Below are 23,249 nucleotides of genomic sequence, written 5' to 3'. Positions count from 1 at the left end.
TTGAAAATTCTCCTTTCCTTGCCCCTCACTGTTTTTGTCTTCTTTATATCCTTTGCTTCAAGCCCCCATGGTGTTACCACCATCCTTTCCCTAAAACAGATTAGTTGGATTGGTTCATCAGTCTGTTGGCAATTATGCTGAATGACAAGGAAATATGTTAATACATTTTGTTTTAAAAATGTGCTGTATTATCTAGAATTTAAAAAAAAAATGTTTAGGGTCTGTTTAAAAACAATGCAAAAATGCTCTTTTGCTTTGGCTTTGCGCCAGTGTATGTAGGACTTTTTACAACCAGTATATGCTCTTCAGGCAGAGAATTTATTAGAATTCAGAAAAGGATTAGATTAGTTGTATAGGTAAGAATAACCGTTATAGCAGCTAGAAAAAAAAATACATGGCATTATGTCAACATTTCTGATAGAGAAGTCCATGTCCAGTTTAAAAAGGAACTGATATGCTATGATGGTGAAGAGATGATTTCAGACATCCAGGCCCAGTGTTTATTGTATTATATATGAGCAAAATATAAGCTTGCTGTGTTTGCTATTACATTTTGTATCCTTGGCCATCTGGCTAGCGTAGGTAAGGCTTTGTTTTGCTTGCTTATGCATTGATAGGAATATTAATAAAACTGTTTTGGAAAGAAGTCTGCTAGTTAACTGTACAACAGCACCAGTACAATACTATTGCAGTCAGAATGAATAGTTATTGAAAAATACTTTAGTGTTCATTTATATATCTTTAAATGTATTTCTGTCAAGAGGGTAAATCCCTTCAAAATTCAGTAAATTAGAGGCTTAGATCTTTAGTCATGTTAGGCCTAAGCTACTTATGTATCTTTGTACAAGCACTAAGTATTTAGATCCTTTTGCCTGTTTCTCTACATTTTTCTGACATGTCTTGTGGGTGGGTAGTGCATCTATGTGACAAAGAGAAAATGTTTAAATTAAAACCATATGTGCTGTTAAGTTTTCATTCTTTTCTCCATTACGGAAAATAAATGTGTGAAACAATTTGTCCTAACGACAAATGAACTGTGATCGAAAAAGAAACTATTAGATTAAATAAAGGGGGGAGGGATAGCTCAGTGGTTTGAACATTGGCCTGCTAAACCCAGGGTTGTGAGTTCAGTCCTTGAGGGGGCCACTTAGGGATCTGGGGCAAAATCAGTACTTGGTCCGGCTAGTGAAGGCAGAGGGCTAGACTCGATGACCTTTCAGGGTCCCTTCCAGTTCTATGAGATAGGTAAATCTCCATATATTATTAAATATATAATTGTTAAAAACAATGACATAATTTACTTTTGTAAAAAGACTTCTGTTTTTAAAAACGGTTTTTGTGCTTTAGAGCTATGGCTCTTCTTCGAGTGCTTGTTCATGTTGATTCCAATCAGGCGTGCGTGCGTGGTAGCTGGGAGATTTTTTCCATAGCAGCATTTGTCAGGTCAGTCCAGGCGTGCCCTGGAGTTGTGCCTTCCTGGCGCTCAATATAGAGCCCTGACGACTCGCCACCCCCTCAGTTCCTTCTTACCACCCTTCCGACTCCCTGGAGCCATGGTCCCCAGGGTTTAAAAACTGTGTGGTCTGCCTAAAGCACATGCCAAAGCGTGATCCACACTCCTTGTGTTTACGGTGCCTAAGGGAGGGTCACCGAAAAGATCACTGTAAGATCTGCTGTGAGTTCCGCCCTAGAACCCTTAAAGAAAGGGAGCGGCGGCTTAAGTGATCCTCATGAAGGCAGCTCAACTCCCCAATTTGGATCCTGGCTCAGAGGACTCGGCTCCTGGCACTTCCTTGTTGACGCAGAGCGCCCTGATGCCATCATTGAGTTTGGTGCCGAGAAAGGACTCGTCCCGGGATGCTCAGCATGGCACCTCCCGAGGCCTAGCGGAGAGCAGGCACCAGTCTCACCCGCTGGTACCTCAGAAGAAAAAGAAGCTGGACAGTTGGTCACCCCCGGCTAAATCTAAGGAAGTGAGACCCCCAGGTGGGCCACAGCTCCGGATCCCGCGTTTGGGCTGCGTTGACTCCTGCCCAGGAGAGGCAGTTGAGTCCGGGCCTCCCATGTTCACCGGTCCCTACAGGCCAGCAGCTGCTGCTTCCTTTGACTCCGGGAGCTTTCGAAGCTGCTCGGAATTTGCTGCACCTTACAGTGCTATTCTTGCCCCCTAGGAGGGAAGAACCTCTGGTGCTGGCAATCCCACCCCGCCCCCAGGTGCAGTCAAGAGGGAAGCTGGCCATGATATCCAGGCATTCCCCCTCTCCAAGTCTTTTGGCACTGGCCCACTCGGACAGAGAGCCTAGTCGCTTCCCAAGCTCTGGGCGCTCGATGCACTGAAGCTTGGCTCCTCCATGGTTTTCAGTCTCTGAGAATTCGAAGTCAGAGTCTGACTCCTACTGCCCTTGGAGGAGTAGGAGCTGATGATCAAGGTCAACGCGAGACAGGCGAGAGTTCCTGGCATGGCCACCTCAGTGGCAGAATCCACCGTAGTGGCCATTCTGGACCCCCTGGGCCTTTCACCAGAGCCAGGGAGGGATCCAAAGGCACTGCTCCGCAGCATCTTCGGTGGCTTCAGCCACATTCGTACCGCCGTCAGCCGAGCAGCTTGCCTCAGCACCTACCCACACACCAGCGCCATTGGTTGTGGCGCCGGCACATGAGAAGCATTATTTCATGCCCTCCATGGGTACGCTTAATGGGACAATGTGCATCAGTCATGATGGACAATACAACAGCAATGTTCTATACCAACAAATGGGGGTGGGGGGGAAGTATGCTCCTCTCCCCTTTGCCAGGAAGCCCTCGTGCTGTGGGACTTCTGTGTGGAACATTTGATACACCTGCAAGTGTCATACCTCCCCGGGGTAGAGAACGAGCTGGCAGATCACCTCAGCAGGTTGTTTCACAGCCGCGAGCGGTCCCTTCTTACGGACATTGCGATTTCAATCTTCCAGAGGTGGGTCTTTCCCTCCCCCTTTGAACCATTAGCGACGTGCTCCCTGCTCTACCTCTTACAAGGTGGCATTTCTCATAGTGATAACCTCGGCCAGGAGGGTGTCTGAACTCAGGGCCCTAACATCAGAGCCTCCTTACACCGTGTTCTATAAGGACAAGGTGCAGCTCAGGCCTCACCCGGCTTTCCTCTTGAAGGTTGTCTCCCATTTTCACATCAACAGGACATCTTTGTCCTGGTATTCTACCCTAAGACTCATTCCAGCGTCAGGGAGCAGAGAACAAAATCATTTCCATCAAGAGAACAAAATCATTCAGAAAATCGGTCCAGTTATTTGTCAGTGGCAGACAGAATGAAAGATCAGCCTGTGTCGTCACAACGCATCTTGTCATGGACAGAGTCCTGTATCTGTGAGTGCTACAACCTGACAGGTGTCCCAGCACCCCAAATCACTTCGCACTCCACCAGGGTTCTGCCTTCAGTAACAGTGTTCCTGGCTCAGGTTCCCACTCGAAATCTGCAGGGCGGCGACGTGGTCCTCTAGCCACACTTTCACTATGTGATTCCCCAACAGGCCAGAGACTATGTGGCCTTCGGATGAGCAGTGCTCCAATCAGTGGAAGTCTCTGACCCCACCACCTACAGTTGGGCTTGGGAGTCACCTGATTGGAATCGACATGAACAAGCACTGGAAGAAAAAATGGTTACTCACCTTCTCGTAACTGTTGTTCTTTGAGATGTGTTGTTCATGTCCAGTCCAGTATCTCCCTCCTTCTCCTCTGTCGGAGTAGCCGGTAAGAAGGAACTGAAGGAGTGGCGGGTCGGCAGAGCTCTATATTGAGCGCCATGGAGGTGCGACTCCAGCGGGTGCCAAGGCCGGCCCCACGGATGCTGCTAGGGGAAAAATCTTCCCGTCACCATGCATGTGTGCGCGCACACACCTGATTGGAATGGACATGAGCAACACCTCTCGAAGAACAACAGTTACGAGAAGGCGAGTTACTGTTTTTTTTCTGCATTTTGCATTTTTGTTTAGTCAGAAAAGATATGTGCCTAAAACGGAAAACTGGCATTTTGCATAAAAATCTGTTTGTGTTTTGTATTTTTAGAATTTAATTGGGTTGCACATAAACACTGGCAGCTAGTCGTTTATTCAATTTTCCATTACAGTTTCCAAATATAAGAGAGCAAAATAAACAGGAATTGACAGCTTTTCTAATGGATGTTTGCTTTCTTTTTGAAAAATAATGTAAATGGATCTTTTTTTAGGCACTATAACAATGTTTGTGTGGTTTGAAGAGAAGGCCAAACTGCATAAATTCTGTACTTCTTTGCATATTATGGCCATTATTTTTTTTATAAATTCATTTCACTTAGTGATAAGTTGGTAATAAATTTCACTGTTCCTTTTTACAATATTTTGTGACTAAACTTAACCATGTTTTTACACTTCACTGATTTAACAGTATGTGGTGTCACTTCTGTACATGAAAAAATGATTTTTGAGTTTGTAATAGAATAAATCATAACATTGGGTTTCACCAGGAGGAAGTCCAGGAATTAGCCTATGTTCAGGAGGACATTTAATTTGTGTTTCAAGTGAATCTCCGTTGAATGGCCTGGGTTTCTGGCTTTATGATGACACAAAAGGAAAATTAGGAAAGTGATGTGAATCTCTATTCTTCCTGCTTTCCCCCCATTCCCTAAATAAACAGAATAATAACAACAAATTTTGAAGTTGACTTTGAGTATCAAGTCTACTGGATATTGTGGAAGTATTTTAGTCCTTATATTTATTCTAGTTTATTTATACCACCACCATCATTGACTTATATGGAGTTTAACAATCAGAAGAAGATAAGATCTCTGCATTCATAAGCTCAGTCTGACTCTAAACAGGTATAATATAAATGACTTAATATTTAAGTGTGAGTAGAAAAAGATGGCCTTGAGGAAGGATCAGCATTGGAGCATAAGTGGAAAGCAGTAAGTGTTAAGGAGATATTGAGAGGAAATGGGGGGGGTTGGGTGTCTGAGTAAAGGAGGCAATTCCAAGGATAAAAGGCATGAAACGACAGTACTGGAAGGGACAAAGACAGCACTAGGGGCTACAGATTAGATAGAGCAGGGGTCGGCATCCTTTCAGAAGTGGGGTGCCGAGTCTTCATTTATTCACTCTAATTTAAGGTTTCGTGTGCCGGTAATACAGTTTAATGTTTTTTAGAAGGTCTCTCTCTATAAGTCTATATATTACATAACTAAACTAGTGTTGTATTGTAAAATAAACAAGGTTTTCAAAATGTTTAAGAAGCTTCATTTAAAATGAAATTAAAATGTTGATCTTACGCCACCGGCCTGCTCAGCCCACTGCTGGTCTGGGGTTCTGTTCACCTAGGCCGGCAGTGGGCTCAGCGAGGCCTGCGGCCAGGACCCCGGCTGGCAAGGGTCCGGCAGCCAGAACCCCAGACCAGCAGTGGGCTGTGTGGGGCCGGCGGCCAGGACCCCAGACCGGCAGTGGACTGAGCAGCTCAGCTCACTGCCGCTCAGGGGTTCCATCCGCCGGCTCCTGCCAGCCGGGATTGTGGCTGCCGGATCCACTCACCCCGCTGCCAGTCTGGGCTCCCAGCCCTCCCCACATACAGTGGGTACCTACCTTCTCCCTGGTTCTGGCCATTCTCTTCCTCTCTCTGCACTGAGCTGAGGGTGGCAGTGCACTGAGCACAGGGCTGGGGGTAAAGGGTCGGGCCAGGAGCTAAAATGAGGGAGGGGCTCAGGGTTGGGTCAGGAGGTTCGGGTGTGGGGCACTTACCTGGGCAGCTCCCATTTGATGCGAGGGGTGCAGATGGGAATGGGGGAGGGGGTTGCAGGAGCTCCCGTTTGGTGCTCCGGGTGGGGGTGGGGATGTGGCAGGTGGGGGGAGGGGGGCTGGGGATGTGGGGTGGTGCAGGTGTCAGGGCAGAAGGGGGGCTAGGGATGTGTGGGGGTGCCAGAGTCAGGGCTAGGGTTGTGGGGGTGGGATGAAGGAGTCAAGCAGAGGGCTGGGTGTGTATGAGGGAGGTACAAGGCTTAGGGCAGGGGTCTGGGGTGTTTGCGGGGCAGAGGGCAGGGTGTGTGTGTGGGGGGATCAGGGCTTAGGGGAGAGGGCTGGGTGACTGCCCCCCTAAGAACTCCCAACCGCCCAGCTCCTTGTCCCCCGACCACCTCCTCCAGAGACCCTCCCACCCTAACTGCCCCTCCCCCCAGGACCCTCCTTGCTCCCTGTCCCCTGACTGCCCTGACCCCTATCCATCCCCCCCGCCCCCTGACAGACCCCGGGACTCCCATGCCCCATCCAACCCCCCCTGCTCTCTGACTGCCCCCTCCAGAGACACCCCCCCCATCCAACCCACCCTGTCCCCTGATTGCCCCCACGCCCACCCCTTATCCAACCCCTCCCAGCCCCAGACCCCTTACCATGAGGCTCCACGCAGAGCCTGATAAGCTGCCCTATGCGCTACACAGAATGATGCATAGGGTGGGTTGGAGGGAAGGTGTTCTAAAAATACTTCTTAAGTTCTCAAAAAACTGGGCATTTCAACTTAGTTTTATTTATAAAATATCTGTTTCAAACAGAAACTCTAGTCTTGTAACCTTTAGACAAAATCCCTGATTTGTATGAAACTCATAATACCTCTTATTCAGCCTTCCTAGGAATACACAAATAAGTAGCCACAGCAAATATGCTGTTGAGAAACTGTCTAAAAATATTCCATATCTACAATCAGAGGAATATATTGAGTACATGTATGTACTTTTGTGTGTTGTTTATGTATGTGTATAATAATTTGTACTTTATGTAGCTAGTGTATTGGTCCCATCTTCTCAATAGATGCATAATTACAAATTAATAGTTTATTAAACAAAGTAGTTGAAAGTGCTGTTTGTCATGCAAAACCCAACCATAAGAATTGTTGCACCATGCAATTTACATTTTTACTTTCTTATGATTCAGTGCACCTTTTTTCTTATGCTGGGAAAAGATCCTTTTGCTGCACTTATTCCTGAAATAAGCCCCTTGCTTTCTTTGTAGTGCCTTGTCCTATAAAAGAACAGGAAAGGGACCTTGGGATACCCAGAGGCAAGCTTTTAAGAGGCTTTCTAAGAATCATAAAAGATTCAAGCCTTTTATGTCTTTTCTTGAAAAACCTTTCTTCTCTTTCCTCTTTGCTCCCTTGAGGGACATTTGCTATGTTTATGTCAAAAATATATCTGTACAATTCATGGGTTTTGGTTTAAATTAATAGTCAAGGCCAAAATAGTGCAATGGTACAAGGGACAAAGTACACAGGCAGAACAAGAGATTGTACAGTAAATCAGATGGACTAGGCGTGAGTGCAGCAGCAGATGGATGTATTAACCTTGTCAGGTTGATGACAATTGATTGCATATAGAATCAAGGCATATAGGCAGTTTGATCAGGTCTCACAATATAAGCTGTCTTCTCTTGTCAAAACCATGACAAGATACAGACTGAGAGAATGTGGATGGTTTGAACTCTTTAAGCAGGAGAGACAAAAACGTGGAGGGGGAATATCTATTTGATAACAATCAGATACAACTACTGAATCAGTAGCATGACTGACTAGCTGCTTTGTTAATGAAACTCTGTGGAAGGAAACCATTTGATTGGAACTTCAATATGACACATATTCCTAAGTGTAAATTATTAAGGCATTTTAAGCAGATCAGATTATGTTGGCCGTGGAACTACTTGCCCTATATCTATGCTGTTAAGGTCAGTTGTAATGCTTTTGCCATTAGTATCTGAAGCCGGACGTAAGATGGATGGCAGAGCTTTCTTAGTAAAAAGTTCTCAGTTAGCACCCATTTCCATGACTGTATGTGCTCAAATTACAATTTGGTGGCCGTCAAGGCACAACACGGGGCAGGTTTATTGTATTTTGCTTAGTGTTGTATTTAAATGGTTTTTGTGATGGCATGGTGGTCTTCTCAGGTAACCAAAGTGGCATTTTCAGGGTTCGTGCTAACTTATGCATAGATTGTATGCTATCTATCCAGATTTGATAAAATACCTGGGTATTAAGTTGATTGACATTTAAGAAATGGTTAAATGCTACACATGTAGTAATATCTGAATTTGATAGTCATGGAAGAAAATGTTATTTTGTTGGGGAGCTCAGCTGGCTTTGTGTGCAGAGTGAAGGTCCCCCCCTTGCCTTCCTTCAGCTCAGGCTGGGCACGCTAACTTTGGTGTGGGCAGGAAAGGAGCCAGGCAGGATCGAAAAGAACTAGTTCTGGGCAATAGTGTAGTGATAAGCAGTGGCTAAACTAAACTCCATATTCCCCAAATCTGAAGTGTGTAAACTGCATTTGCCCACCTTTACCCTCGACTACACCACTGGCTCTGGGGCAGGCAGTCCTTTCTTCCCCGTCCCCATGAGGGGAGGAAAGCCGAAAGGGCAGCACACCAGATGGAAGATCCCAGCTTCTGTTGTGGGTTGCTATGCCTTGCCACTGCTGATGCCTCCTCCCTGCAGCACCTGGCCATGGAGGGATCAGAAGGACAGCAGTGCAGATGTGGAAGAACAAGCAGGCAGAAAGGGGCCTCTTGGCCCACTGCTTATTTTATTTTGAGCCTCTTCCCCTCCCAGCATTTATTTTATTTATAAGGTCCCTTAGTGTGCACCAGTCCAAATTTCAATCTAATGTCATTACTGAAGGTAAATGTGGCTATTTCCTCAGTGGCCAAGATCTCAGTGTTGCTAATGGGGAATTTTTTGCCTGATAAAGTAGCCTTCTCACTATATAGGCCCTTCACAGGAAGCCGTGTCTGTGCAGATATTGTCTCACTTGCCTCCTTTGGGCATGAAAACTCTCATATAACATCAGACCAATACAAAAAAAGAATTAAGAATTGTCCTGACACCGTAAAGAGCCTCTTCAGGCTTTCACAAGCAATGCTAATGCTGGTGAACAGTATTATACACGTGGCCTCCCTCAGCCTGAAACTCGCACTGCCTCTGAAAAAGATAAGGGGGCAGAAATCTCTTTCACGCAGATGTAAGGGACTTGGTTTTTACTGAGCATCTGATCTCAAGTATCAATTTCCTGAACTTAGTGATCCAGTGGGAAGCTTTATGTAAAGCTGAGACTATTCGGTCATAGCAAAAATTGACTTACAATCCTGGCTACTACCAGGCATGATAGAAATGAGTATTGGTCATATGGCAAGTTGAAGCAGTCCCTAGGGTACAACAGGAGAAAATACCACTCTGTACCTGGTAGCTAGAATAAGTGCAGGGTGCTGATGTGAGGTTCACAGGAACGCTCAGTTGTTGCAGAGCTATCTGCATGATTCCCAACCAGCCTGGTCTGGAATTTGACCATGTTTCAGGCTTATTCAGTTTGGGAGAAAGTCTGCCTATAGGTTTGGTCAAAATGAAGCCAATGGATGTTGTCTAGAGGGGGTATTGTATGGAGTTGTGCAAGAATTGCAGGAACAGGTAGGTGTTATTCCCATTGGTATGACAGGATATGATTGAAACCATCTATCTATGTATAATCAGAGTAATATAACCCATTTTCCATATTATTTCTCTCCTCAGGCACAAACAATGGAGGGCTCTATCTACAACAGTGGTTTTCAACCTTTTTTCATTTGTAGACACTTAAAAAATTGCAAATGGAGATGTGGACCTTTTTGGAAATCTTAGACATAGTCTGTGGACCCCAGGTTGAAAACCACTGATCTTCCAACATCTGAATAAGTTCCCAAAGGAAGGTTATCTTCACATTCCCATTTTATCACCCCACAGATAATTCCTCTTTATGGATAGCAGTTCTCCCGCCCATCTCCCAGCTTGATCAAGACCTTTTCATCTGACAAAAACAACAAAGAGTCTGGTGGCACCTTAAAGACTAACAGATTTATTTGGGCATAAGCTTTCGTGAGTAAAAACCTCACTTCTTCGGATGCATAGAGTGAAAGCTGACACGTGCTCTGTGTCTCTTCCAGGATCATGGCAGTATTCATACTTGCTCTAAAGAACAAGCAAACTCAATTACTCTCCCAGGACAATTTTTTCTGATTAAGGCTTTGTGCAGAGAGCAAGCTGAAACAAACACAGTGATATGGTTTGTGGAATATATCTTGTGTTCATAATAAACAGACATACAGTGCCAGTGAAGTCAGTCCTTGGCCTGGGTTCAGGATGAATACTATCAGATCCAAGGTGTCATCTTAGGAGAATGTTAACAGAAGATGAAAAGGAAAATACAGGGCATAACAGAAACAATAGTCCACTTCATATTATTGGAGCCTATTGGGAATATGGATTCCATACACAGATATGCTTCAGTGATCCAGAGTTCATATGAGACATGCCTACTAAGTCCTGTGACTCCCTCTGCATCTTGCCCCAATCATATCCATTGTCACAGATGAAGGTTCTGGTGTATTTTCTTAACTGCCTTGGCTGGTGATGTAGCAAATCAGATTTTTTTGAAAGGATCCACTTTTTAGTGACTCAGGCAGAGTGAATCTTATGTCAGATGCTAGCTGGATAACGGAGGGGGCTCATTCCGGTCCCAATTAAGTTAAAGAAATAGATCCCTGAAAAAGAGCTAGGACAGCATCCACCAATTGGAACAAAATGATTTATTGCACTCACAGATCACTGTTCCTTACATGGGTACTCAAATCTGTCTTGTTCAGGACAGTCAGGAAGTCTATTGGAATTTTCATAGATAACCTAGAACAACACAATCATCCCTACTGCAGAGAAAATCAACCCCTACTAACCTTTGCAGAGCAAAGTTTCCTATCTCAAGCTGCACTGCCCAGTGAGGGGAGGAGAACTCAAGACTTCGTGTCAGAAGTTGGTTATCAGAGTGGCTAGTGCACTCAGGAATATCCTCACTCATATGGTGCACTGGTGATTGACCTCTTTGCTTCTAGAAACAGTGCCTTGTTGCCTTTCCATGTGTCAGGATCTAGAATGTGAGGTTGTGAATGAGCTCTTGCAAAGATGGACAGTGTGTCTGCAGTATGCCTTCCCATGTTTTCCACAAGTTTCTAGGACAATGGAAAGATAAGAACAAGTGAGCAGCAGTGTATGCCTTTCTGCTGAAGAAGCTACAGCTCTGACTTGATTAACCTAATGCTGGGTTTTTGGATTTCTCTTTCTCTGAGGTTTGATATTGCAATATCAATCTTCCATCTGGGACCAGACAGGTTAAAATAGATGATCTTATCACTGTCAGGGACCCTCAGAAGTCAATAAATAAAACTTATTGTACTGACTGGTGCAAATTCCGTAGTTGAACTGCCATGCTAAACTAGTGTGCAGTGTTTTAGCCCTGTCGGTTCCAGGATATTAGGAAGAGATGTTGGGTGAGGTAGGATCTTTTTATTGGATCAACTCTGTTTGTGAGAGAAAGTCTTTTTTTTTCTCTCACCAGCAGAAGATATTACCTCACCTATCTTGTCATGCTAACTATTGAAATACATCCTTGAGTTCTTCTAGGAGGGCCTTACTGTGGGTTTGTAAACAAAAAGTCTGTTCTTTACAAGATTGATTCCCTACAGATGTCATCCTCCTTCCTATCCATTAAAGTAGACCACCTAGTAGCTACTATCTCCAGTCTTATGAGTTGTGAGTTTTCTCAGCTAGGGGCATGGTTACACTTGCAGATGTAGAGCGCTGTGAGTTAAACCCGCCTTCGTAGAGCGCAGTAAGGGAAGCACTATGGTCTGTCCACACTGACCACTTCAAGCGCATTGGAATGGCCACATTTGCAGCACTTGCAGTGGCATTGGGAGCGGTGCATTATGGGCAGCTATCCCAGCATGCAAGTGACTGTAATGTGCTACTGTTTAGCATTAGTGTCCATGCTCTTGAGGACTGGATGATCTCAGGGCAGAGTATTTGTCTCCTGTATGAGATCTAATAGGTGGCCACATGGCTATCAATATATACATTCACCAAAATTCCACCTGTTGGTCATCCAGTGTTCAGCCATTCCCATATATGGCAGTCTTAACACGTTCCCAGGGGAGATGGAGGTTAGGCAATATGTCTGGTTTTGCCTGATCCTGTTTCCCACCCTGGAAGGCACACTGCTACAAAAATACCATTATGGGATCTCTGGACAACAGCACAAAGAAGAATAAGAAAATGCACGTGCTTACCTGAAAATTTTCTTTTTTTGGATAATGAGGTCCACAGATCAGTCCCACCTCGGACCCAAATGGTTCCACCAGAATAGTGGTGGAAATTGATATCCATGGACTTAAGTTAGTTTGTTAGGGAGAATTTCCCTTAATCCTCAGTAGGATAAATTGTTGTGCATTCTCTTCAAAGTATAATTAACACAATCCTTAAGTTAGGAAAGTAGAACTGGATTATCAAGGCTGTGGAAGTTGACTTAACTGGAAGAAACTTCAGGTTGTGGGGCATTACCCCGCTGCTAGTGACCAACAGGTCTGGTTCTACCCTAAGCTACAAGTAGGCTGAAGTACGCAATGTAATGGATCTGTGGACATTATTACTGGAAGAAAGGAAATTTTCAGGTAAACACATGTACATTTTCCTAGTTTGTCAACAATACAGATGAAGTTAAACATTTCAGCACTAACTTCTAAATTTAATATCTTCAATACTAGGGTTACCATATTTTAATTTTTAAAAAGGAGGACACTCCATGGGGCCCCGCCCCCAGCCCTGCCCCAACTCCGCCTCTGCCCCCTGCCCTGAACGCTCCGCCCCCTGCTCCTCCCCCTCTCCTGCTTCCCACGAATCAAATGTTTGCGAGAAGCCTGAAACAGGGAGGCAGCAGGTAAGCTGGGGCTGGGGCGCGGCGCGGCCCAGTCCGGCTGAGTGGCTTCCTTTGGCGGCTGGCCGGCTCAGGCCAAGAGGCTCTGGCCCCGGCGTCTCCCGCCTGGCTTGGCTCAGGCCCTGGGGCGCCGGTCCCCAGCCAAGCACCCCTGGCAGAGTGGCCCCGGGCTGGCCCCTGGCCGAACACCGCTGGCCCTGGCCTGGCGCCCGGCCGAGCACCGCCGGGCCCTCCCTCCCTATTTTCCCAGACATGTCCGGCTTTTTGGGATTTCCTCCCGGACGGGGATTTGAGGCCCAAAAATCCGGACATGTCCGGGAAAATCCGGACGTATGGTAACCCTATTCAATACAAACGTTAAATAGTTTAAGTCAAAAACCTATATTTTGTAAGGGCTTGGGGAAACAACTCAACATCTCATTTAATACTTTAACTTTTTTTAATCATTTTTCAGTGTTTGCAGTTATACTATGTAATTTTTATTTAAATAGTAGAACTGGAAAGTGAAACTATAAATAATTGAGTTTATGTTCAAGGTTAATGAAAGTGTTAGTTAACTAGCAAAAAATATATATTCCAGAATCATTTAATGCATTGTGAGTAACACAAGTAAGGAAATGTATTTTAAGGCTATTTTAGGAATATAGTTTTACTTGACCTTCACCTTCTAAAAATCAAGGATTGGCAACATACACATTTTAATCAATGTATAACCTAAATGACAAGACACATAATTATGATTATTTTTAAAATTCATTCCTTTCCTATGTTGTTAAACACTATATAGTGCATTCACTTGAATTCCAAAGTTAAAGAAATGCAAACATAAGCCTCACAAAAAGAACAGGAGTACTTGTGGCACCTTAGAGACTAACAAATTTATTAGAGCATAAGCTTTCGTGGACTACAGCCCACTTCTTCGAAGCCTCACAGTTCACCTACTTCATAAATATGATTCTTTTTAATATGCAAATCTGTTCCAGAATATTTAAATCCACACTTACTAGTTTAGTACTAACTTACTAGTACTTACTAGTTGTGTACTAACACAGCTTTCCCTTAATATGCTATAAAGTGTGGAAAATTAGGGAAAAAATTGTATATGGATCTGGCTAATTTGTGACATAACACACCCACTAACTCAAGCTGTATTGCTTTCCTTGTATGAAAAGAATGTTAAAAATCTTGTCAGTCCTGTTTTACCTGCAAGTCTTTCATTCTGAGTTAATTTTGGGCTTTTGAGAACTTAGGTGAGAAAGATCAATCATTCATTATTCCGAGGTTTTTGAGTTATAGTACTAATTGTGAGCTGTATATTTCTTCCTCTAACTTCCACTTAAGTAGTGATTTATTCATCTTCTCTTGCAAATGTCATTTCTGCTGAAATTATTGGAGGTACTGCATGCCATAAGGAGAGGTGAACATTTGGTGCTTCATGAAATATTGTTTTTAATTCTAGTTCATAATTGCCCTCTAAAATTACCACCTTAATATATAATAAGGGGGGAAATATTCCATCAAAAACACAATTAGGTTAAAAAGACAAAATAATAAAAATGAACTTTTTTGCGGGGGTAGGGAAAAAATATTTATGCTTATTGAAGATAACTGACTTTTGCAAAGACTTAACTTAATTTTCTGGGCTGGAGTAGCATTACTCTTTTAGTCGGTTGTAGCTTTTTAAATAAGATGTCTAGTGTCTTTAAGATTGGGGAAGGAGAGTGGGGAAAAATAATTAGACATTGAATTTGTTGTTGTATGCCATATGTCACTTGCAGATCAGAGTTAAAATGCAACGCCCCCCACCCCCCAATAAAAGAATCCCCCAATTTAAACCAAAATGTCAGTTATACAATAGGTTTGTATTTATTGTTAATAAAGTCCTGGGATATGTTAGGCATGGAGTCATTGCTTGTCAACTAACTCCTTCTACTTAAAATAAAACTGTTTATTCTAAACATTTCCAAATGAATACATTATTTACATAATCATTTAAACAGGAGCCACTGTTTATGCAACCATTTCGTAAAAGGCAGAAGAGTTTTCCAATAGCACAGTCCTCTGGATTCACTTGGTTTTGTGTACAGTATTTTTACGGTGGCCTTTTAGTGAAGACGAGGGGGTCAGAAAGAGGATTGCCACTCAGTGTTTAAGGGGAACAGGCATGTACAGTATACCACTGGGCCCTGGTTGAATTCTCCTTTACTCATCTGGTATGCCTACTAATGATTTCTCACTTCATGTTTTCTGTCACAATGTACAGGCTCTTGGGAATGATGATTCAGGGCTCCGGGCCGGGGTGGGACCTTTGGGCATAGGCATAGTTTGACTTCTATTTTGGGGGGGTAGCAAGAGCTGGCGGGGCTCAGGCCAGCTCTGCACAGTGGGGTCCAGGGGAGCGTCGCCTCCACCCCTTGACTCACTTTCAGCAGGCTTGGGGGTGGGGGGGTGGGGGCTCAACCTCAAAATATAACTCAAGGGGGGGGACTTAGCTCAAAAAGTTTGAAAACCACTCCAGGTGCAGGCACGGTATAGCTAAACACACAGACCTAAGATGATCCATTCACTTTGGCAGCTAACTTCATTGCCTCTGTAATGCTGTTGCCTCAGCTGGCCCATGGAATAAGGAATCAAATAGAGTCACAAGCTGAGCTGTTGCATATTCTCACAAATTATTGTTATTCTATCTCTTGGTCAGCAGCAGTGTCCCCTCTAATTTTTCCCACGCGTGTACAGAATGAATTTTGTTATGTGCACCAATATGGAGGTGATGGCCGGGCTGGATTGAAACTGGGGGAGGGGCACCTCTTCTCTGGCCGCCGCGGGTCCAGGGCTGGGCTGGGGCCGGTGGGGAGAGGCGCTTCTCCCTGCCGCGGCAGGTCTGACATTGGGGGAGAGGCATCTCTCCCCGCCGCAGCCCTGAGCGCCTGCGAGGTGCTTAATAGGCTGCTGCGCGGCCATGCAGCTTAGAGGGAACTCAGGTCAGCAGCCTCCTCTCTTCTCTGTGCACAGGTCTCCCTTACTTTCTGTTTGATGTCTTCCATTGTTTCCCTCCCTCCATTCCATTCTGACTTCTCTCTCTGCTGTCTTGGTTTTATTTATCCCACTGTTCTTGTGCCTCTTGTAGGTGCAAATGCGCTGCTCCTTTGTGCAATGATTCCCTCATTGGAGCTGTGCCTTGCAGGAGGAGCAGAGGCAGAATAAAACCAGAGTTGGTCAGTGTCCTTCTAATAATGTCCTTTTTCTAATAACATAAGTGCAGGAGCAGCACAGGCACAGGCTTGCAGTCCTCCCTTACAAGATTCTCCAATCAGGGAATTTCTAGGGCCTGTTGGGATTAATGAAGTCCCTACAGTGTGTATAAAATCCTGGATGTTTGTGAAATCCATCTACAGTTTGGACAGAGAAAAGGAGTGTGAATAATGTTACCGCAGCAGATTACTGAGGACTAGTCTACACTACCCGTGCTACCGCAGTACAGCTGCAGCACATGTGGTGAAGAAGTTCTATGCTGACAGAAGAGAGCTCTCCTGTCAGCATAATAAATCCACCTCTGTGAGAGGAGAAAAAACATATGCTTACTGTGTAATAGCTTGTAAACGATTCACTTTAGTAGGTGCAGCTACTGTGTCCCCTTGTCCATATACTGTATTAGAACTGATAGCATGCATCTGTTAACTGTGTGGCTTTTTGAAAATGAAAACTTAAATTGTTTAATACTAAAAATGAATTTTTATTAAAATTGTTTATATTAAAATTTTTTCAAAGGAATGCCAAGTCCTTACTAACTCCAGGGAACTGATACTTAATTTAATCCAGTGTTTTCCAAACTTTTGAAAACTGAGTCCCCTTTCGGGAAAATGAGTTATGGAACCCTGAGCCTCCCCTGTCCCCTTACTGCACTTTCTTTTCAAGTCTATCGTGAGGTACTGAAGTCCTAACACATCTTAATTTATACATCTTACATGCCACCTTTGGTAGTCCTGTGCACGTTTCCGATACCCTATCCCTGCCAGGAGCAGACACTTTGGGAAATGCTAGTGTAGGTTTTCATGGTTAGACTTGGTCTCATTTCTCACAATCTTTGAGCTGTGAAACAGTTAACGATGTTGGCATTTAAGGGATCGTCACTGGGATGTGGGTTGGCACCCATTGCAGTGAATGCAGATGTTCACTCCTCAAATAGGGCCAGATCTGAATGAAGCCTGTTCAGTCAGTGCCATTTATTTCAGTGAGCAGTGGGTCAAGCCCTGGAAATGGATGTGTGCAAGGGAACCAGACGCACATTGTTTGGGACAGCCCACAGATCTGAGCATTTTGGTCAGGTGAACATAAAGCATAGAGAAAACCTTCAATGTTCATTTTGACAAAGCTCACCTACTCTGAGATGACGTCTCCAAAGCTACAGAGTGAGTAAGAAAGATAGAGTATTAGAGTATTAACAGCAGCATCTAGGTAAATCTTAGCCAGTGGGAGTAAGAACTCCAGGCTTTGGTCCTCAGGCAATATAGTAACTGACCCAGATGGACCTGATCCTTAGCCTGTGTGAGTGGTGGTGTAGAGAAAATTATTTGTGTTAGTATCTGTGACAGGTTGAGAAAATATGACCTATAAGGAAAGGTTAAATAACTTGGGAGATGTTCAGTTTTGAGAAAAGAAGACCGAGAGGGGATCTGATAAGGACTTCAGATATGTTAAGGGCTGTTATAAAGAAGATGTGTCCGCTGAAGGTAGGGCAAGCAGTAATTGGCTTAATCTGGAACGAGGGAGATTTAGGTTAGATATTAGGAAACACTTTCTAAGGATAATAAAGTTTGGGAATAGGGCTTCCAAAAGAGGTTGTGGAATCCCTCTCATTTGAGGTTTTTAAGAACTGGTTAGACAAACACATGTGAGGAATGGTGTAGTATAGTTGGTCCTAAGGGGGCTGGACTTAAATGATCTCTCTAGGTCCCTTCCAGCTATGATTCTAGGAAAGCTGATGATGATCTTCGAGTGCTTGCTCATGTCCATTCCAAGTAGGTGTGTGTGCATACCGCGTGCGTGGTTGTCAGGTTTTTCCCCTAGCAGTACCCATTGGGTCAGCTGTGAAGCTCCCTGGAGTTACACCTTCATGGTTTCGTATATAGGGCCCTGCCGACCCCCCACCTCTTCTGTTCCTTCTTATCTCCCATGACGGTCGTTGGAGCTGCTTCTCTCTCTTGCTATGGCAAGCGATCCCCTAGTGGACATTTCTCTTTGTATCCTGTAAATAGTTAGTTTACCCTCCTAGACCTGTCAGTGGACACGCTGATCACCATGCCCATAGTCCTGAACTTGATCACTGAGGACCATGGCCACCTCTGGCATCCCACTCTCGAGTCTCTTCACCTCACGGTATGGAAACTCCATGGGTAAACCCCTGTTAGAGAAGTCCTCCTCGGCAGCAGGAAACTATCTACTACGGTCACTAATTTAGTTAACTGGAAGAGCATTCTCCATTTGGTCATTACAAAAGGACACTCTGCCTTTACAGTCTTTGATTCCCTTTATCCTGGGCTATTTATTGCACCTGAAACAGCAAGGCCTGTCAGTGTTGTCAATAAAGGCGCACCTGGCTGCAATCTTGGCCTTCCATCTCGGATTTGCCAGTTGATCGGTTTTCGCTAACCCAATGGACGGCCACTTCCTCAAAGGACTAGATAGACTGTACCTCAAGTAAGACAACTGATCCCTGCATGGGATCTTAACTTGGTACTTTCAAGTCTGATGGGGGGGACCCTTCGAGTGCTTAGCTACATGCTCACTTCTTTACCTTTCCTGGAAAGTAGTGTTCCTGGTGGCTATAACTTCAGCCAGGAGGGTGTCTGAGATTAAGGCCCTGACTGCTGAACCTCCATATACTGCCTTCTATAAGGACTAGGTTCAGGTACGACCCCACCTGGCTTTTCTCTCAAAGGTGGTTTCGCAGTTCCATGCAAACCAAGACATTTTCCTCAGTTTTCTTCCCTAAGTCACCCACCAACAACCGGGAGCGAATGCTCCGCTCCCTGGACATCAGGCATGCACTGGCCTTTTATATCAAAAGAACTAAGACGTTTAGGAGATCAACACGACTGTTTGTTGCAATTGTGGAAAGGATGAAGGGGCTTCCAGTGTTGTCCCAAAAAATATCCTCATGGATCACGGCCTGCATCTGGGCATGCTGTGACTTGGCAAAGATACCTGCCCCCACTCTGGCAGCATACTCCACGAGGGCACAATGTGTTGCTCATGTCTGTTCCAAGACCTACCTGCCTACCCCTCTGTTGGAGTAAGTGGGCAAGAAGGAACTGAAGAGGCGGGGGAGAGGGGTCAGCAGGGCAACTCCATGAAGGCGCAACTCCAGGGGTTTGTCAGTGTTGCTAATGGAGAACTATATTTTGTGTAACATTTAAGCTTCCGAAAATGTTTAGTTACTTTTCATCTTGGTTTACTTGGTTTTCCTTGTTGTATAACGAACATGTATGTTCTAGAAAAAATGTCATTTACACGCAAACGTAAATTAGATGAGAAAATTACATTTGCAGCAATAGTGTCAAAACATGTATTGCTATGTACATATATTACATAACCTACCGCACTTTGCCCCCCGCTCCCCCAGAAACACAAAAGCGCCAAATCTTTATGCAGTGCTTTGAGGTCAGACCTTCATCTCTTTCCCAAGGAGGTTCGCATCCTGACTGAGTGGCAATGTGTTCAGTCTAGATCTTCCATGGGCAAAGACTGTAACTTCTATGTATTGCGCGTGGTTGAGATCAGTGGCTGTGCTCAAATAATATTGCTAAAATTAATCATAGCAATTTCTCCTCTAACAATAAGGATAACAGAATATTCAACCTAAATTCTGCTATAGATATTGCTAAACGGTTTGAGGTTTGGTCCACTGTTGGACTTTCTGATCTTTGAACAGGGATCCTGTTTAATAAGTCCTCCATGACTGGGTGAGAGTTCTGATCCTATAGAACTCCTAAAAACGGCAGGTATAGCTGGCCTTAGAGACCTAAATAAGTAGAATTAATCCAGAAGATTTCAAAGCCTGCTGGGCTGCCATCTGAAGAACCCCCCCTCCCCCACCTATCAGGAGAATTTGGGTGTCGTGACCTTCACAGAACTGGAACTGTACAATACTTGGATATGAATGTTTTGTGTACTTGCAAATTTGGGAGCCATTTCTCAAATGCTGTGGCCAGTCCCACCAACACAACTATCTGAATTCAAAGGCAGAATTGAAATGTAAAATTCTTCTTCGAGTGCTCGCTCATGTCGATTCCAGTGAGGTGTGTGCACGCTGCATGCACAGTCGCTGGAAGGATTTTCCCCTAGCAGTACCTATTGGGTCGGTTCAGGTGGTGCCTCGGGGCGCAGTATATAGGGTACTGCCAACCCGCTGCCTCTTCAGTTCCTTTTTATCGCCTGTGACAGTTAGCCAGAACGCTCGTTCCTCTTCAGCAGGACATTTTTCTTCCAGTTTTTTTTACTCTAAGCCACTTGCAAACAGCCGGGAGAAAAAATTCCACTCTTTGGACGTTCGTCGGGATGTATTGCTCATGTCCATTCCAAGACCCCCTCTGTCGGAGCAATGCTGGTAAGAAGGACCTGGAGAGGTGGTGGGTCGGCAGGACCATATACACGGCACCACGGAGGCGCCATTTCAGGGTGTGCCTGAACCGATGGCTATCGCTAGGCGAAAAACCTGCCGGCTACTGTGCATGCAGCGCACACACCTAATTGGAATGGACATGAGCAGCACATCTCGAAGAACAACAGTTGTGGAAGGTAGGTAACCGTTTTATGTGGACTGAGTATAAAAAGGAGAGAGAAAATGCTTCCAAATCAATGAGTGATACCCAATTGTGTATTAAATAACTACATTTTTCTTTGAGGGCTGGTGAGGGGGAAATGTGATAAAAGTAATGAAACATTAAGATAGTGAAGACTCTGGGATTTCTCCCATCATTCATAAAAGTCACTGGAGAAATTTGCATGTAATTCATGCTTAGCTTGAAGGGAACACAGATGAGGTTTGTAAAGCATTTCCATAAATTGTGTTTTTTACAAAGTCGTAATTTTTTATGGTGCAGTAATTTAGGACACTACTATGTGGACTTCAGTGCCTGAGACTAATTTCTTCTCCAGTAAGTTAAATAAACTTTACTGAGAGAAGAGAGATATTGAACACTTGCTTAAATGTAAATGTTTTTCCACAACAGAACTAGAGGTTTATTTCTGCCACTTATAGGCAAGACTAGAAACTCTGGGTGTGAGAAGTTGACTTAGTGTATACTGAGTTTAGGGTGTCGTGTTTGACATTTTCAAGTTGGCTGTGAAGAAAAACCTATATCTCTATAGTTTTTAGTCAAGCAGTGTTGTCAACGAAGAGGACAGTTTCTCTGAAAAAGTTTGTGTGAATTGCTCTGTAGAACTAGAACTTGCTGATGCCATATGTTTGTGAGAGATTAATTTATTTTATTTAAGCCCTAAACTTTACATAGAAAGCACTTGTGATACTTGTCACAGTTACTAAAGTGCCCCTCTGACCCCTCTTGGGGTTTCTGAGCCGACCCCCCTACCTCCAAGCCTTGGGCCTCTCGCTTCAGCTCTCAGAGTGGAATCACATGATCCCCTGTATAAAACATTATTACCTCAGCAGCTCTGATTTATGTCCAGACCCTGTAATATTGTTCCCTCTAGATGTGCAAGTGCTAACCAGTTACTAGTCAGCCTTCTTAAAGCAATGTTTTTGTTTAAGATCTGTTTGTCTTAAATGCTTTTGTACTAATATACTGAGTATATGGGTGTCTAGTTTACTAGGTGTCTATTCACCTTCTTCTTGGGATCCCTAGTTGGTTTAACTTGCTATAGACTCCTCCTCAAAGCCTCTTTCTCTTCCCTTTACGCATTCTCTTCCTGCTTTGGGGAGTGTCTTTCAGTCTTGCCCAGTTGTTTTATCACTCCTCTTCATGAAAATTGTCACCTTTTAACTGTTTATATCCCTTTGACCTGGTAACTCCCAGCTTTGGCGAAACAAGGGAGAGGAGAAGTTTTTTCATAACCTGCAAGGATTGAATTAAAATTCTAACTGCAATATAAATCTGCGTTGGGATCACACGATAAAATTAGCTATGGCTGTGCCTTCTGCATTGTCAATACATAAATACTGTAATATCTGAACCTCAGTGATGGAAGCATACATAAATTACTGAGGTTTGAATAAAGAACAGGAGTACTTGTGGCACCTTAGAGACTAACAAATTGATTAGAGCATAAGCTTTCGTGGACTACAGCCCACTTCATCGGATGTATATAGAGTGGAATCCAAAGAAGTGGGCTGTAGTCCACGAAAGCTTATGCTCTAATCAATTTGTTATTCTCTAAGGTGCCACAAGTACTCCTGTTCTTTTTGCGGATACAGACTAACACGGCTGCTACTCTGAAACCTGAGGTTTGAATGAGGCTTCTGGTTTTTCCATTATTTGAAGGCCTAGATGCTTTTTTGGCTGCTTCAGCAGGAATAAAAAATACAGCTTTACTAAACTAATAGTGTACCTTTCTAAATATATGTGTGTTTTGTTTTGTTTTTACAGATGCTTTTGTAAATAGCCAGGAGTGGACACTAAGTCGATCTGTACCAGAGCTGAAAGTGGTAAGTAATATTTTTTTATTTACATGTGTTTTCTTTACTTCTGCATTCCATTCTTACTGCATTACACAGAAGTGGAATATTCGTAAGGTTATATTTAAAGTCTGCCAGGTTTTTCCTTTATAAAAACATTTAGATTATATTAAACCTTGAATATAAATATTAATGGGACATAACTTAGAGACCCCTCTGTCTAAACTTTTAACATCTTAGAATGTTACTGAGATTGAAGACGATGCTTTTTCCTGTTGTTTTTTTTCAGCTTGGTTACTTAGTGCAATTAACAGTGTTTTGTGTGTAGTAGTCATTTCCCCAGTGTAACTTGCTCTGTTTTTTTGGGAGTAGAGAGGCCTTGCAGTAAAGGGGTGTGGGAGTGGGAGAGAGAAAATGTTTAAAAATAAAAATATTCTAAAATGCAAAAATGGGCAGGCGGACTAGGAGGCACATGTAGTACCTGAACAACTTTTAGTGCACTACTTGAAATTGATCACTTTTTAAGTGGAATGTGTCTTTTACATTCCTCCAAGGTCTCTGCATAGGACCAATTTTTTTCACTCCCAAGTTTTAAAAAAGAATTTCAAAATGAATTGTCTAGCTGAAATGTTTTTTTCTGTTGCTTTTTGTCAGGACTCCATTTGATTTCTTAAAAGACTGGAGATTAGTGAGAGGGAAGATACCAGATTGTCTTAATGTTAGTTCCAGAAGAATGCGAATTAAAGCAGCTTTTTAGAAACTGTTTATTTTTGGCATTACTTTAGCTGAGCTTGAAGAGAGTGTAGGTGGGAGATGCCATTGACTAAA

At 43.8% G+C, this 23,249-nt stretch overlaps 1 protein-coding gene across 5 annotated transcripts in view; it reads left to right on the top strand.

Annotated features, from left to right (window-relative positions):
* AGAP1 (ArfGAP with GTPase domain, ankyrin repeat and PH domain 1) overlaps positions 1-23,249 on the top strand; it is a 641,433-nt gene that overhangs the window by 203,132 nt on the left and 415,052 nt on the right. For all 5 annotated transcript variants that reach the window (XM_034785592.1, XM_034785589.1, XM_034785590.1 and 2 more), the window contains exon 2: positions 22,393-22,451. In XM_034785592.1, the coding sequence (XP_034641483.1) occupies positions 22,393-22,451 (59 nt within the window). The remainder of the gene's footprint in view (positions 1-22,392; positions 22,452-23,249) is intronic.

This window comes from Trachemys scripta, chromosome 11 (genome assembly GCF_013100865.1).
Source record: "Trachemys scripta elegans isolate TJP31775 chromosome 11, CAS_Tse_1.0, whole genome shotgun sequence".
Lineage (NCBI taxonomy): Eukaryota > Metazoa > Chordata > Testudines > Emydidae > Trachemys > Trachemys scripta.
The sequence above is the reverse complement of the archived record's forward strand: the minus strand, read 5'-3'. Positions and strand labels throughout refer to the sequence as shown.